This window comes from Falco biarmicus, chromosome 8 (assembly GCF_023638135.1).
Source record: "Falco biarmicus isolate bFalBia1 chromosome 8, bFalBia1.pri, whole genome shotgun sequence".
Classification (NCBI taxonomy): domain Eukaryota; kingdom Metazoa; phylum Chordata; class Aves; order Falconiformes; family Falconidae; genus Falco; species Falco biarmicus.
Window position 1 is genome coordinate 42,788,026 of NC_079295.1, and position 16,026 is coordinate 42,804,051.

Below are 16,026 nucleotides of genomic sequence, written 5' to 3' on the forward strand. Positions count from 1 at the left end.
TCAGAGGGGAGTCAGTGAAATAACAAATTTTGCTTTTCTGACCGTTGCTAACGTTCTTTTCTCTGTTCTTTCTGCTTCCTGGTAAGATGGGCCAATCAAGCTCTTCTGTAGGTTGCTTTCTGCTAAGTATTCACCTACCTCTTCACGTTTCCCTCTGTGCTGTGCCCCTGTGTGTGCCCGTGGACTTGTGCGGGTGATGGGAGGGCGGTGGGGAGCGGAGGGCTGGTGCAGGGACCTGTGGCTGGAGCATGCTGTAGCTTTGGGGGTGCTGTCAGCCATCGGGATTTGGCACACAGAAGGCCCCGATTCAGCAAAGCACTTCAGCGAGTAATTAAGATCCTGAGCCGTCCTCAAGCCGTGCTCCCGGCGCTGGCTGCACCGAGGAGGGGCTTCTCCCAGTGAGGCCCAGTGCTGAGCTGCGGCAGTTCCTGCCGGCTGCCGGTCCCCTCTGCGGGGTCTGCTGCCAGTGACACGTCCCCACGGGTCTGCTGGCAGTGACATGACTCCCAGGAACGTCACCTTGCCAGGGCTCTGTAATGGAGGAGGAAGGGAAATTCTGAGAGATTTTGATGAGCTACATCAGGAACCGGCCCATGAGACAGTTAGCTTCCTTTCCTATCCTGAAATAACCCAGGAGCAGTAAATAATCTGTTCTCCTCTAGGCACAAATGGGAAAATTCTTTTTCATGGATGTTTCAGATGGAAAAAGCTATTTATTTTGGGAATTATTTTGAAGTAACCAATACAATTCTTAAAATACACAGCTGAATGTTGTGTATGTTCCCTGTTATTCACTTACGGTTCTTTGTTTCAAGCAAATACTCTTGCCAGTAATTTATTCTTTGCGATGTCCCTGCAAAATGAGCGCAAGCCTGAAAGGGGCATGGACACACAACTCGATTCTTGGTTTTTAAAGTGGAATGACAAAGCAAGAGAAATGTTTTTGCCTTCACCCAGCTCCGGTGCACAGCAGGACTGTCCCCTCAAAAAGGTCGTCTCTGTCCTGGCAAAAACATACAGACAGAATCGTTATGGGAAAGTAAAATAATTATTTGCTCAAGTGCTTTGCAACCTGGGAAACCAGCCATCTTCTGAAACGGAGGGGAAAAAAAGTCTAGTATCTCTATAGAGCATTGAATATTTAGGAGGATTGCTCCTGCTACAGATGCAGGGCTGGCAGGAGTCGGGAGTAAACACGGGACAGAATGAAACCAAACGTGATCTGTCCTCGGCTGGGGGAGCAGGGGCTGTCCCCTGCATGCCTTTGCCGCTGACCGCCACTGCAGCCTGCGTGGCTCTTTTTTTCCAGCACTGGAGTGGAAGGACCAGGGTTTCTATTTAATGTTTGCAGCTTGAAAGAAACGATTCATTTTCTAGGTAATTCAGGAGCAAAACGTTGACTGATTGCTTTAACGAACATCCTGAAGTTGTTAGTTGCTACAAAATCGTGTTTACATCAAGATACAAAGAAATGAGACCTGAATTACCGAAATTATTCATGTACCTTCCAGATCTGTTAGGAATAGGAATAGAAATAGAAAAGTGTTTTCTTTGCTCCAGTGTTGCTTTCTTGTACTCTGTTCACAGATTAATGAGAGTAGGACTTGGTCTTCATTTTCAAAGCTTCTCTAAGTTACTAAGTCGTTAACTGCTTCTGCACCGTGCCAGAAGATTAAACCTGTTATTTGCACCACGTTAAAGCTCACGTGTGCTGCAGCCCACCCCCTTTTGCTTTAAAAGACAAGCGTGGTGAGAAGCAGCACTGCCCCACTGCAGCAGGCGGTGGGAGGGGTCGCTCCCCTTGCCAAAACCTTGGGAAAGGGGCTTTTTTTCTTTCTTGTTACCTATTCTGCATTGAGTTTTGTGACACAGACCACAGATCAGCTGTGCATCGGCTCGCACAGGGGTGGGCTCTGCGATGAGCAGGAGAGGGTTAAATTCGACCACTCTCTCCATTTTCTATAACGTTTAAAAATAGCCTGGGCTTTTAAATCAATCCAGACAACATGCGGTAATAAAGTCATAGCACATTTCCTTCAGTGAAGTTTTCACAGCCTCTGGCACTTAGTCCAGTCCTGCGGAGGCTGGGGCTGAAGCAGCGGGGGGTGGATGGCAGCCTCCCAGCACGCCGTGCCTGTTGAGGCAGCAGGATCCGTCCAGGCTTCCCAGTCTGATGATTTAGCTCTGGCCAGTTCTACCTCCAGTGCTGAAATGCCGACTCGAAAGCTGCAGTCTGGGCATGCGGGGTGTTTTGTCAGCGATGGGGGAATTTGTCATTTCCTCTCCTCTGGTGTCTTTAGCTGTGAAAATCAAGAAACCGATCAAGACCAAGTTCCGCATGCCGGTCTTCAACTGGGTCGCCCTCAAACCCAACCAGATCAATGGGACGGTCTTCAACGAAATAGATGACGAAAGGATCCTGGAGGTATGAGTGCTGCTTGCTGCCTTCTGCCTCCCGCTTCTGTCTGTAACACCAGCGCGTGTCGGCCTTCGCAGGGGTAGGGCACAGGCGCTGATGTGGCAAAGGGCTCACCCAGTGGTCCCAGTACCCAGCAGGTTGGTGAGAGTGCCTCGGGTGAGAAGGGGGGGTGGCAGCTGGTAGTATCGGTTGTAAAGGGTTGTCATGGTTTAACCCTGGCCGGCAACCCAGCACCACGCACCGCTCGCTCACTCCCCCTCGCCCAGAGGGATGGGGAGGGGGATCGGAAAGGAATGTCAGACTCGAGGGCTGAGATAAGAACAATTTAATAGGTAAAGCAAAAGCCGCGCACACAAGCACAGCAAAGCAAGGGATTCATTCCCCACTTCCCACGGGCAGGCAGGCGTTCGGCCATCCCAGGGCAGCAGGGCTCCATCACACGGTTACTCGGGAAGACAAACGCCACAGTGCCAGATGTCCCCCCCTTCCTTCTTCCTCCCCCAGTTTATATACTCAGCATGATGCCATATGGTATGGAATACCTCTTTGGGTAGCTTGGGTCCTCTGTCCTGGCCACGTCCCCTCCCAGTTTTCTGTGCCCCTCCATCCCTCTCGCTGGCAGGGCCCAAGGAACTGAGAAGTCCTTGACTTAGTATAAACATCACCCAGAAACAACTAAAAACATCAGCACGTTATCAACGCTGTTCTCTCACCAAATCCAAGCCACAGCACTGCACCAGCTACTGAGAAGAAAATGAACTCTTTCCCAGCTGAAACCAGGACAAAAGTATATACCTGTTGTGTGCCTGTCTTTAAAACACATCACCCGAGATGAGGAAGATGCATTTTTCCCAGCCTAAAATCGCTGGTCAGGTCTGCAGGAGTCAGGCGTGGGTGGGCAGCCGCGTGCCAGGGAGCGGCGCCTGGGGCAGCACGGGGCAGAGCTGGGTACGCGGGGCTCGCAGCTCCCTGTGCCCTGGAGGTGCACATGGCTGCGTAAAGCACGAGTGCTAACACGAGTATTTTCCTGAGCTTTTGAGCATGCGTGGGGCTGCGGGGGGTGGAGGCCAGCTTTCCCGATCCCGAGCTCGGGAGCGCCTGGTTGTTGCATCCTGCAGCCCCCGATCAGAGTACTGTGATGTGGCCCTGGCCGCTGCAAGGCTCGTACTGCAGTTCTGGCACAGTCCTAGGCAGCAGAGGTTTTAGTCTTCACTGCGGGAGGGATAAATCATTTTCTTTCCTTTTTAGGATTTAAATGTGGATGAGTTTGAAGAAATATTCAAAACAAAAGCCCAAGGTCCAGCTATTGATCTTACTTCGAGCAAGCAAAAGATAACTCAGAAAGGGTCAAACAAAGTCACATTACTGGATGCCAACAGGGCCAAAAATCTTGCCATTACTTTAAGAAAAGCTGGAAAGACGGCAGATGAAATATGCAAAGCTATTCACGTGTAAGTAAAACACTTGTCAGCAAAGAAATCATGTTCAGGATTTACTGTGTTTTTTGGTAAGTGGAATGGTTTTTTGAATTGGCAGTTGATACAAATGTTTTTGCATCTGGAAAAAATCCAGGAGTAAGGATGGAACCATTTTGAATTCCCAGAAATCAAATTCCCTTGAACTAAAATAAAAACCTTTAGGTTTATGTCACTGGATCACTGTTTAGGCTTAACAATTAAACGCTTCTTTTATTAAAGAAGTCAATTCCTGTATACCCTCAGCATGCCGTCACACGGTGCACCTCTCGTTCTATCTGCGCAGTACTTTCTGGTGCACAGCTCCCTCCGAAGCCAGGAAGATGCGACTATTTGAGTTTGCTCTGTAAAGCACGAGTTTGTCTAAGAGCACTGGAAGGGTTTTGCATAGAATGAGGTTTGTGGGGTGGCCCCAGGCGGTACCGAACCCCGGTGCGATGCAGGAGTGCCCGAGGTGCCTGGCAGACCCTCCCCACGGGAGTGCAGCGAGCGGCTCGACGCGCCATCCCGCGCAGGTACGGACCCTCGCCGGCAGCTCCCGGGGACGGAGCACAGGTGTACCTGCTCCTTGGGGCTCATCCGAACCCATCCCAAAGCACTTGGTGGTACTTGGCGGCCGTGGCAAACATCTCTGTTAAGGAAAATCTTCAAAATCTGGATGCACAAGCCTGATTTGGGTGGGGAGGGGGACCCAGACCCGCTGCAGATGGAGGCAGCTTCAGAAGTTGCGGTTTACGGGGCTCCGGCTCAAATTAAATAAAACTGGCATTTGGTCCTCCCCGCCTATCTTCGCTGATAAAAATGTGTGACCGTGGAGGGCTTGGGGGGAATGACCACGTCTCTGGAAACAGAAACAGGGTGCCCAGCAGCACCGTTGCCATCAGCCGAGCAGCCTTGCTCGCAGCCTCACGTGCAGGGGCTTCGTGTGCAGGACCGTGCCCCCCACCCCAGCCAGGGCAACAAGAGCTGGAGTAGCCACGGCTGCTTCATAGCTTCTCATTGCTTCCCTGGCTCGGGCTCACCTGTAGCCGAGCAGCGCAGGAGGCAGAGCTGCCTTTGGCAGCTTTCTCACATCATTTACATTTCCGTCATTTTGCATAGGGCTCTGTCGTAACACCGCTTGTGGTTCGCTATCGCGCAGGTTTGACCTGAAAACGTTGCCAGTGGATTTTGTGGAATGCCTCATGCGGTTCCTGCCCACTGAGAATGAAGTGAAAGTGCTGCGGCTCTACGAGCGGGAAAGGAAACCCATCGAGAACCTGTCGGACGAAGACCGGTTCATGATGCAGTTCAGCAAGATCGAGAGGCTAATGCAGAAGATGACCATCATGGCCTTCATAGGCAACTTTGCAGAAAGCATCCAGATGCTGACCCCGGTGAGCGAGGGGCTAGCCCCGGAGACAGCAGTGCGATCTGTGGCTGTGCAGGATCAGGGCCAGCATTCCGGGGGGTCCAGCCTCCCCCCAAGAGCTGCAGGGCACGGGCCAGCTTGCAGGGAGCCCTGCAGCCACACGCTGGTGTGGGGCTGTCGGTGGAAAGATGATAGAGGTTTTAATTTTTCTAAGATGGGAGAGAGTGTTTGAAAGTCAGCAGGTGGTTTTGCCTTCTCACAGAGACAGAATGAGAAACACACAAATTAAAAAGTGGTTTTCTGGCTATATTTTCATATATCAGTGACTCTGATACCCCAGGTGCTGTTTGTATTGCACCTTGTAGCCTGGACTGCTAGGGAGTGTTAGCAGTGCTGGTCCGTGGGCTCTTTGAAGTGTGTCCCGTCCAGCCTGATGCATCTTCCACAGTCACAAGGATTGAAATGTAAATACGCTTTTACCCAGCCACATCTGAGTGTGGTAAATCCACGGCGCAGATGAACTGTGTGCAATCCTGATGTGTCAGGGCAGGATAACATTTACGCCAGGGCTCATGGTGTGGATGAAAAACAAGAGTTTTTTTTCAGAATGTGAGTGTGTAGAGCTTAATTTTATTCTTGCGTTTGGGCGTGCATTAACTAAAGCTCTTCCTGTGTTTACCTGCAGCAACTTCACGCAATAATAGCTGCATCTGTCTCAATAAAGTCATCCCAAAAACTTAAGAAGATACTGGAGGTAGGTCTGATTTTAGAGAAGTTCGGTATCTCCATCACTCACCGGTGTCCCCCCTTACACACGCCGGAGCTGTACGCCAATGCTGCCCTACTGGCTCTCGTTCCAGAGCTTCCTAAAGTGCCTTGCGTTTGTCCTGAAAATCTGTGCTCTACTCTGTTTCATCCTGGCAGATAATCTTGGCTCTTGGAAACTACATGAACAGCAGTAAACGAGGAGCTGTGTATGGATTTAAGCTACAGAGCTTAGACCTGGTAAGTAAACTGGAGCTGCCTCGTGGGGAGCGGTGGGAACGCGGTTCATGGCCGCGGCGAGGGGCTGCTGGGGCACTCGGTCGGTGCTTTCCAGCCGGTGAAGACGGAGCAGCAGCAGGGAAGGCGCTCACTGCCAGGCAGGATGAGTTTGCTTTGCTTATCTTTTTTTGGGGGAGCTGCTTAGGAGAAGGCACGTGTCTTCAGAAGCTCTGGAGTCCACAGCTCCACACCCACCTGCTAAACAATTAAACAAGCTTTTACAGCCACCCCTCTCAGCTGGAGAAGCACCAGTCGAGTCGCTTTGCTTAGAGCCTGCTGCCCCTCCACCCAAGCAGCCTCTTTGCCTTTTCTCCCCAGCTCCTAGAAACAAAGTCAACAGACCGAAAGCAGACTCTGCTGCACTATATTTCTAACGTGGTCAAGGAGAAGTACCAGCACGTGTCCCTCTTCTACAACGAGCTTCATTACGTGGAGAAGGCTGCTGCAGGTACTGTGACCCTCCTGTGCCTGGTGAGCGGTGGTGGCACGCATGCCATGCGAAGGACTTCACGGCACACCATGAAGGGGCTGTGGGGGCTCTTCTGGGTGGGGAAATCGTTCAGACTGTGGCTCCGGACACTTGCACAGTGGGAGTGATGCAGCGTTTCTGTTTTATTTCGTAGTGTCTCTTGAAAACGTCCTCTTGGATGTGAAGGAGCTGCAGAGGGGCCTGGACCTGACGAAGCGCGAGTACACCATGCATGACCACAACACGATGCTGAAGGAGTTCATTCAGAACAATGAAGGGAAGCTGAAGAAACTGCAGGACGATGCCAAAATAGCCCAGGTATATTTTTATTCTCAGGGTTTGGCGAGAAGGCGAGTGACACGGTGAGCAGCGTGTCACTGCAAAGGATGTGCACACAGCAAGGAGGAGAGGGGCAGCAGCGCTGTGTGTCTGTTCCCAAGTTCAAGTGCTGATGCAGATGTGCTGCTCTGAGCCAAGGGTGTCATGTGCAGGCAAAAGCTAGACCCTTTACAGTGAATGCTGCAGTGTGGGATGGTGAGCTTCTCTTGAAGTACGTGCAGCGCAGTCAGTCTGTGCCTTTTGCAGGATGCCTTTGATGATGCTGTGAAGTACTTTGGGGAGAATCCCAAGACGACACCCCCTTCGGTCTTTTTCCCAGTGTTTGTCCGGTTTGTGAAGGCCTACAAGGTAACCAGGAGCATCCTCCTCTTCTGTTCTGTCCTTCTGAGCCCAGTCTGGTACCTCTGTGGCTCCAGGCTCCCAAAACTCTGGCTTGTGGCTCCCTGTAGCTCTGGGGCAGCGTGAGCCACCCCAACAGCATAGCACTGAGCCACCCCGACAGCATAGCACCAGCAGTGGGGGCAGCACAGGCAGCTGTTCCGGGGTTATTGTCAGGGCTGAACAGCAGCACAGCTGTTTAAGGCGCTGGAGGGATCCTCAGAAATCATCTGGGTGGCTGAGCTTACACCTTTAACCCTGAATATGTGTCTCCTGGGACTGGGAGAGGATGGTGTGTGTGACCTAGGAGGGTCTTTCCCAGCCCAGTTTTTGCAGACTGCGTTGCAGCACCTCCGCTTGCTTCCTCGGAGAGCCCCGCGGTAGCGGGTGATGGGGTTACTCATTTGTAATGTTTGGGTTCCCTATAGCAGTTGGAAGCTGTAACCTGTGTTTTTTGTGATATAATAGCAAGCAGAAGAAGAGAATGAGTTGAGAAAAAAGCAGGAACAGGCCTTAATGGAAAAACTTATGGAACAAGAAGCATTGATGGAGCAACAGGACCAAAAGGTATGAAACAGATGTGTCTTACAGGCAGGAGCCATCGTGTTCATGTGTTTTTCCTGATAGTTTAGAAACCTCAGCTCTGTATAAGCAATTTAGTTGCCCAATTTGTAGTTGCCTAGAAATAGTCTCTGGAAGCTTTCTCCTTAGGTGGAGAGAACAGAAATAAGCTGAAAGGGTTATGGTGTATGGTTCTGCTGCTTTTGAAGTCTGCGAAATTAAGAAAAACTGAATATACAGAAAGTCACCTCATCCATGTTGCCATTGGCTAAACTCTCCTCGGAAGGAAAGCCCATTCTCCTTGTTCCCCTAATGCTTTTCAGAGGTAGGAGCTTGGGGCTCCGGTTCCAAGTGCTGAAAAGGCTTGGAAGTGGGTTACAGGTGTTAGAAAGAAAAGCAGCTCGGCAGCCGGCTTAGCTTGTGACTGTGCACGTCCTCCCCATGGGACGGGAGCTTATCGCGCACGTGTATCTTCCTCGTCTTACAAAAGTGGGCAGAGAACTGGCAGTCACTGTTTGCTGGTTGCTGCCAGTGGGATCAGCCGACGTTTCACAATCGGGAAGAAACAGGATAGCTGGAGGTCAGTCCTGACAAACCCTCTCCTCTTTGCTTTCAGTCTCCGTCACATAAAACAAAGAGACAGCAGCAAGAGCTGATTGCAGAGCTCAGACGGCGGCAAGTCAAGGATAACAGGCATGTGTACGAAGGGAAGGATGGTGCTATTGAAGATATTATAACAGGTAAACACCTTTTGTTCTGTAATCTTGGAGGCCCTTTCACAAGGGATAGGAATGTGTACCTGCCTAGTAGCTATTGTAAGTGCTTCATGTACTTCTTAAACAAGTGTAACTCGAGCACAGCTTAGGACATTGTTTATATGATATGAAACAAGTATAGAGACTTTTGCTAATGGTACATAACAAACAGACCCCAGCGACCTACCTTTACGTGTCCGCTGCCAACGCTGTGCGCAGACCTTGGACACGTGCTCGGTTTCTTTGCTCTTCTCTGTCGGCATGTGCGGATGGAGTCATTCGCTGAGCGTTAGAGTAGCCAGTCCAGCGCCTGATTGCAGCGGATGCTCCGGTGGGGATATGCATGCTGTGCAGATCTTTCCCAGAAACCTTTTTTCCCCATAAATGGAATGAATGATGGATGCTTAACATTATTAAGAGCCTACATTTTCATTAAAATGTACTAACAGTAATTGCACCACATTATTGCACAGTTACAGCAAATCATTTAGTCAAACCTGAATGATTTATGACCTTAAACTGCTTCTGGTTTTACTACTGCTCAGATCGGTAGGCACAGTCTGCGCTGACCCCAGCTTAGGCCTTTGGGGACAGGGCAGAACCCGCTGTCGTAGTCACACACAGCCAGGAGTTTGGTGCAGATATTTGCTGCTAAAAAGAGCCGCCTTCCAAACTGCATTTTGCTCAGGAGTCAAATAATTTTTAATCTCTACAGCTGCTCTGATTGCAGTACTTCAATTTTACTGCATGTTCTTCACCTGCGGTGTGGAAGGAACACCATTGTAGCGCTTTGATGGCTCTACAGTCATTTGTTTCCATTACACAGAAGCTCAGAAAAGGTCTTTGGGCACGATTTCCTTGGCTCCTGCTCCTGGAAGTTTTTCACATGAGTTTTTCCTGCAGGAGGGCGGAAGAGTTGTTCTACCCCTCACTAAGTGAAGCCCAACTAGATGACAGGGCTGAAACGCTTGAAGCTTTCACAGCTTTTTTTAACCTTGATTAATATCTTCCCAAGATAATGTTCTTTAAAGGGCAGAGTTGCTATAATATCTAATCTGTTACTGCTTCTACTACAACTCCTTCAGACTCCTGGAAGCTTGTTTAATTGGTAAAGTGGTTCTCCTGATCTGTGGGAGAAACAGATGGTGTGGCAGAAGACCATCCACATGCAAAAGACAGTCCAGTGGAGGGAGTGCCAGGCTCAAACATTTCCTGTGGTCTTGTGCCTAGTATTCCCCCTTACGGGGATGCCTCTGTGGGCCTCAAACCACGTCATAATGAAGGTCAAGGCACAGAAAGGCAGGTGGGACTAAGGTTGCTTGAATCTGGCCCGTGGGATCTCTGTCAGTGGTATGGAAATGATCAAAAGTGTCATTTCTAATTGGATAGTGCCTCATCAGGTGCCCAGGGAAGCTCTGCTGATCTGGAGCAGAGCCCTGTCTAACAGCACACCCTTTTCTGGAGCACGTTTAGCAATAGTCTCCCAAACCCGCTGCAAATGATGTAATATAAGTAATACTTACTCAAAGACTTAAAACTGCCTTGTTCCCGACGCCTACCCAGGTGCAGGGCTGTTAGACAGCTGGTCAGAACGTGCGAAACCGTCCCTGGGTGTCCGTAACCGAGCACTAACACTGTACTAATGCGATAGCTCCGCTTCTCACGGCTCTGTTTGTCTGTTTGGCTGTTATTCCCATGCAGTGCTGAAGACTGTGCCCTTTACCGCTCGAACCGCCAAGCGGGGCTCTCGGTTTTTCTGCGAACCTGTTCTCACTGAGGAATTCCATTACTAAAACTATTCCTCTTTCACATCTGATGCTCTTAGAAAAAAGAAAGGTTGCTGTAGATTTTTGACACTTCTCCATTTGTACGGATCTCAGCCAGGATCATGTGAATGTTGAGTGTATAGTAATGTCCAGCGTCCACCTGAAGTTGTTGTATTTATGTCACCTCTGTTGCATGTTCTTGTGTTTCAGTAACTTTTTATTCCATCCCATCAACTTTGCGCTTGATGTTTTTGGCCATCCTTGCGTTTCAAAGGCATCTCTCACCTTCATGACAAATGCCATAGAACAGCAAGTGGTGGAAGTCACAGTAGATTCGGTGCAGATTTCCTACAGTTCACACGACTGAGGAGATCAAATGCAGTCAAAAAGTGACGGTTCACTTGGCTTTTCTATGTCACCTCTTCTGGCCTACGGATCTTCTCTGTACGCCAGTCATCTGCCTGTGTGAAATGCATGTCAGCTGTATGCCAAAGCAAAATTACGGGCTCGGGCTGCATGAGCTAAGTGGGACTTTCTTGGGGTTTGCTCTCTGCCTTGGAAGGGTCGTCTGTAATAACGTACGTCCTCTGCGAGGAGTGTTGCGCTTTAGCCGTTTTAACCAGCACCTGCATGCTTGCATGTGAGATACAGGATTAAGATGAACAGCCTAAAAATCTTTGCTCATTTGGTCACATCCATATTTAACTTCTTTCAGTTCCATGCCAACTTTATCTAAGTAAAATCAGAAATGTTTACGGAGTGCTAACCAGCTCCAGTTTGCTTGGACTTTGTGCAGCGCTGGGGCTGGGCTCGGTGGCGGCAGCGGCGCAGGAACCAGGCGGGGAGGGGAGAAGGGGCAGCGCTGGGGGAACGCTTCGCTGCGTGCCAGAACCGCAGAAATTGCGACAATGAGAAGCTTGACATGGAACTGAGCAATTTACATCGTGTGGTGTAAAGTCTGAGAAGGGCGTCTTTAACCCAGCATGTCTGTTAACACTGTTGTCTTGGCTTAAGGACTCAGAGGCTTAAGAAGACAACAGTGTTTCACTTTTGCGATATGTATTTTTATATATGCTTCTAATAAAATTGCAAACTATAATCAGCTCAACGGTTATTTGCTCTTTCGAGTTAATTGCTGTTATTATCTTCCTGGAGCCAATCTTCAAAGCAGCTTGGAATTTGGTTAGCGAGAGGCGAGGGTGGCCCTGCTGTCCTTTCCTCTCCATGCCTAACCCCCTCTCGTAGCCTTGGCCTCCCCCCTCTTGCTGTTGGCTAACGTGCCTGGGAGTTTTGAACGCTGAGTTGACTTGCTCTTCATTTTCCATCCCATTTTTTTACTTAACCATCATTTTGTGTTTTGTTTTGTTTTGTTTTGTTTTTTTTTTCTGTTTAGCCCTAAAGAAGAATAATATCACTAAATTTCCAAATGTTCACTCGAGGGTAAGGATTTCTTCTAGCACACCGGTGGTGGAGGATACACAGAGCTGGCAAGCATCACTTTTTACTTAGCTTCCTCCTCTCTCTGTATGGCAGGCAGCCTCTTGGTAGTTGTGGCTAAGTGTAATACTGGTGAGAGCCTAAAGGCCAGTGGAGACTGGGGCCATTTATTTTCACCCTCTGTGGCGTAGCGGATCCACAGGCTGTTGGCTGGTGACCGTCTTCACACTCTCTCTGTTTTGGCCCTTCCTCTTCCAAGTTTAGCCCGAGACAGGCAGCCTCGTCCCCCAGTTTTCGGCCCCGTAGTCCCCTGGAGGTCCTGCTGCCCCATCTCAGCCCTGCCACGGCCACTGAGCAGGGCCTGAGAGATGGACACGCGGCAGCTCCCCGTGCCCAGGTGGGCGAGGGCAGCCCCCAGCATGGGCACCGTCTGCTGGGTATGCCGAGAGCTGGGAAGCTGGGGAGCTGTACTTAAACCAGGGCATAAGTCATCCGGGAAATGCGAGGGAGGGTTTGCCCGATCCAGTGCAAATTTGTTGTCCAGGTGAGAAGTATTTTAACTGGAATTAGCCGTCTAGTGTTCCAGTTGTGCCTGTTCTATCGTAGCCACACATGGAACAGCACATGTAACACATGGAACAGCCTTCCATCAACATGTCCATCTCCGGCTTTCTCCATGCTTCCACCCGTCGCACGCTCGGTGTTCCCTCCTCCTCCCTCCCGAGCTCTTGCCTCCCCAGCAGCAGCAGCAGGGCGGGTTGGGCCAGGCTTTGCTGCTGGCGAGGAGGAGGACGGAGGGTTTTGGCCTCTCTGCTGCCTTTGGCTAACGAAGCATCTCTGCAGCCGGGCGAGATGGCGGCAGTGGGGCAGGACGGCCGCAGCGTGCCAGCTGCTTTTTCCCAGGGCACCCTCTTTTAGCTCAGAGGGTGTACAGGGGTCCTAGGGCCGTCCTTGCGTTGCTGAACACTTGCACCATCGTCCCCTGGGTCACACACCTCTGGTGAGCTTCATCCCGCTTCAAAAAATCTTCGGCCCCCGCTAGTGTTCGAGAGGCTGCGTGAGGGAGCAAGGCATACGTCAGGCAAACTGATTTCAGCTGACGTTGCCTTCCTGGCTGACACCCCCGCACACGAGCAGCCCGTGGGCGGGGAGCCGCTCAGACTAACTTGACGGCATAACTCCATTTAGTTTCACCAGCATTTCAGCGCATTTCACCAGTATTACCTGCTGCTTGGGTGCGTAGTAGAAGGGCACGTCAGTATTTGCTCACTTCTGCTCTCGTTGGGGTGAAATCCCTTCTCCTGTTCCTACACAAGCTGCTTTGATTGGCTTCCAGCAGGACTTCTTCCTTGTCTAGACCGCGTGTGTGCGCGTGTGTGTGCGTGGGTGGGCGCGGGCGAGCCCTGCGTGATGACGAACGCCGCTTTCCTCTCCGCAGATCTTAGAAACCAGCCGTACCGACGGGCCGACGCGGTGAGGAGAAGCGTCAGGCGGCGCTTTGATGATCAGAACTTGCGCTCTGCAAACGGTGCTGAAATAACCATGTGAGCTGGAGACCTGCAGGTGTCAAGGAAAGGGGGTGCTCGAGTGATACGGTGTCCGTGTGAACTCTGTGTTCTGCCACTCATTTACAGCCTTGGGGACAGTCAAATTTACCTTCTAAAGGGCTCCGAGACCTAGAAAACACATAGGAATGTCAGCGATGGGCTCTCCACTCAACCGTAGCTAACAAGTGCCTATAATTGAAGTACCTGCTCAAATTAATCAAAGCAATAGGACTTGATTTGATTGGGTATCTTTTTACACCAATACATTATTCAGTATTTTTAACCAAAATGTAAAATACGTGTTGTTTTGGGTGTTTAGTTTGGTTTGATGCTATAAAAGGTTAGTGACTGGTCTCCTGTGGACCTGACCCGCATCCCGACTGGTTGTAAACAGGTAATACTTGGACGTGCTCTGCTTTTAAATGCATTCCTGTGCTGTCCGCCAAGGGGTTAACCTTGGCTTCAGCTGCACTTAGTGGCTTTTTGGGTTGGGGTTGTTTGGGGGTTTTTTGGTTTCTTTTTAAAGATTAAAAAGGAATACATTTAAGGGCTTTCTATATGTAATGTGGAAATAATTCCAAGAAGAGACCCGTACCTTTTCCCACCACACAGACTCCACACCACTGTAGCTGGGATGTGGCACCGTGTCCATCGGTGATCACAAGACGCGTAGCGAACGACCACGCGTCTTCCCCGTGAGGTCGTGCCGAGCGCGGGGTGCCGGGGGGCAAACGCCAGCGCACAAAAGGAGGAGGGTGGCCAAGGCACGTACTATGTTCTTCAGCTAGAGGCAGCTTTTGAATAACAGTGTATTTATTAATTCGCACTAAGGTATTAACATCTCAGTAATCAGTATTAGGATTCCGAGGACCGTTGCAGTTCAGTTACTCGCACGGAGTCATCCTGTGCCCTGCTCCGTAGGATTAATACCCCGCTCCGGCTCTGAGTTCCTTGGACAATCCAGCTCAGGTTCCCTGCTAAGGATTGTTTGGTTAGCCAAGGGAAGCCCGGCCTGAAAAATCCTGGTAGGTTACAGGTTGTGTCGCATTTGTAAAGCATAAAAAGGGACACCAGACCCCCTTTAGCAGCATCGTGCCCCCCCCCCCCCCCCCCCCCCGCTGGTTTGCACCAGATCCCAGAGCAGCAAGGCGAAGCCGAGTCCGTGGCGGCAGGGTACACGATCTTCTCAGAAGTGAAGAACTGGATGGACGAGAACTTTGTACTTCCCAAGCTACGTTTTGCTTCCAACTTACCTTTCCTGGTCTCACTGCATCCATATGTTAATTGTAAAATTTATTGTATAGTATTTAACCACTGAATTTCTTTTTCTTTTATGTTGTGCTTATGTGAACCACTGGTGAAGGTCCCATTTTTTTTTTTTTTCCTGGATAATGTGTAGTTATATGATAATCTGTTTTTAAATGTACAGATATTTTGCTACAAAATTGGTGCAGTTTTTTATGGTTTTTACACTTCTCTCTTATTCCCACTTTAGCCTCTGGGTAATATTGTAAATATTGTTTAAAAAAAAAAAAAAAGCATCAGCCTGTGCTATACAATCTGAATGTTATTTTAACTTATAGTTTTTGTTTTTATATTTAACTAAATGGACAGTTTGGGGCTCAAAGTTACCACATTGACCTCTGCTTACCTATTTACAGGAAGTTTAAAAACTGCCACCTCCTTGCATTTACAGCACCGTGTACCTGACATGCTAAAGAGAACATGCCAAACCGCCTCGTTCTTCACTGGAAGTGACAGAAGGGCGTAGTAATCTGTGTAAGAAAATTTGACAATTAATTTAATCAATCATTAGGCAAATGGTTAAAAGCACTAGCTCTCATGTTCTTAAGCTCCAAGGTATTTTTTTAATTGAAGACAAAAAGTAGCATACAACCAGAATATAACACTGGCATGTTCTCTTTAATATTTTTCTAGTAATAGACCTGCTTCTTAGCAATATTAGAAGTGTTTTATAAAAGCAGTTCATGTTACTTCCCTGATCTGTTCCTGGCATAAGATCAAATAAACTATTTACACTACTACACAGTAATCCATATGGGGCTTTTTTTTGTCACTTTTACATTTTTTCCACAAATGGTGATATTTGACAGGTGAGCACCAGGGGCTGGCGGCAGAGCACGAGCCCGGGTGCTGGGGTGGTTTTGGGGTGGTTTTTACCACCACTCGTGCTTTGCTTTTGTCCACGGATCGCTCAGTGACTGTAAATGCACCCTGGGGCTTCCCCCCAGCCCTTTTTTCTATCCTTTGGTGCGTGTCCCCCGCAAAGTGTAATTCTTTGGGGCTGTTGGGGTTGGGGAAGGGAACCTCCGCAGCGCTTCCACCCCCGCCGCAGCCCTCACCCCCCAGCCCAGGCCGCCTTTACAGGGGTCCTGGCATTGGCTGCCCGACGTCCGCTGCCAGCCACAAATAATTCCCCAGGTAGTTCGCAGCTTTGGTTTCCCTGAGCTGCAGCAGAGCCGAG

The 16,026-nt window shown here is 49.7% G+C and overlaps 1 protein-coding gene across 11 annotated transcripts in view; it reads left to right on the top strand.

Moving 5' to 3' along the window:
• FMNL2 (formin like 2) overlaps positions 1 to 15,586 on the top strand; it is a 152,994-nt gene extending 137,408 nt beyond the window's left edge. For 2 of the 11 annotated variants that reach the window (XM_056347947.1, XM_056347951.1), the window contains 11 exons: positions 2,301 to 2,425; positions 3,668 to 3,870; positions 5,036 to 5,270; positions 5,931 to 5,999; positions 6,170 to 6,250; positions 6,608 to 6,737; positions 6,913 to 7,076; positions 7,344 to 7,445; positions 7,944 to 8,042; positions 8,653 to 8,776; positions 13,433 to 15,586. In XM_056347947.1, coding sequence (XP_056203922.1) covers positions 2,301 to 2,425; positions 3,668 to 3,870; positions 5,036 to 5,270; positions 5,931 to 5,999; positions 6,170 to 6,250; positions 6,608 to 6,737; positions 6,913 to 7,076; positions 7,344 to 7,445; positions 7,944 to 8,042; positions 8,653 to 8,776; positions 13,433 to 13,542 — 1,442 coding nt within the window. In that variant the 3' untranslated portion in view covers positions 13,543 to 15,586. The other 9 variants (XM_056347949.1, XM_056347953.1, XM_056347945.1 and 6 more) reach the window with 8 other exon arrangements.
• Positions 15,587 to 16,026: the final 440 nt, after the last annotated feature.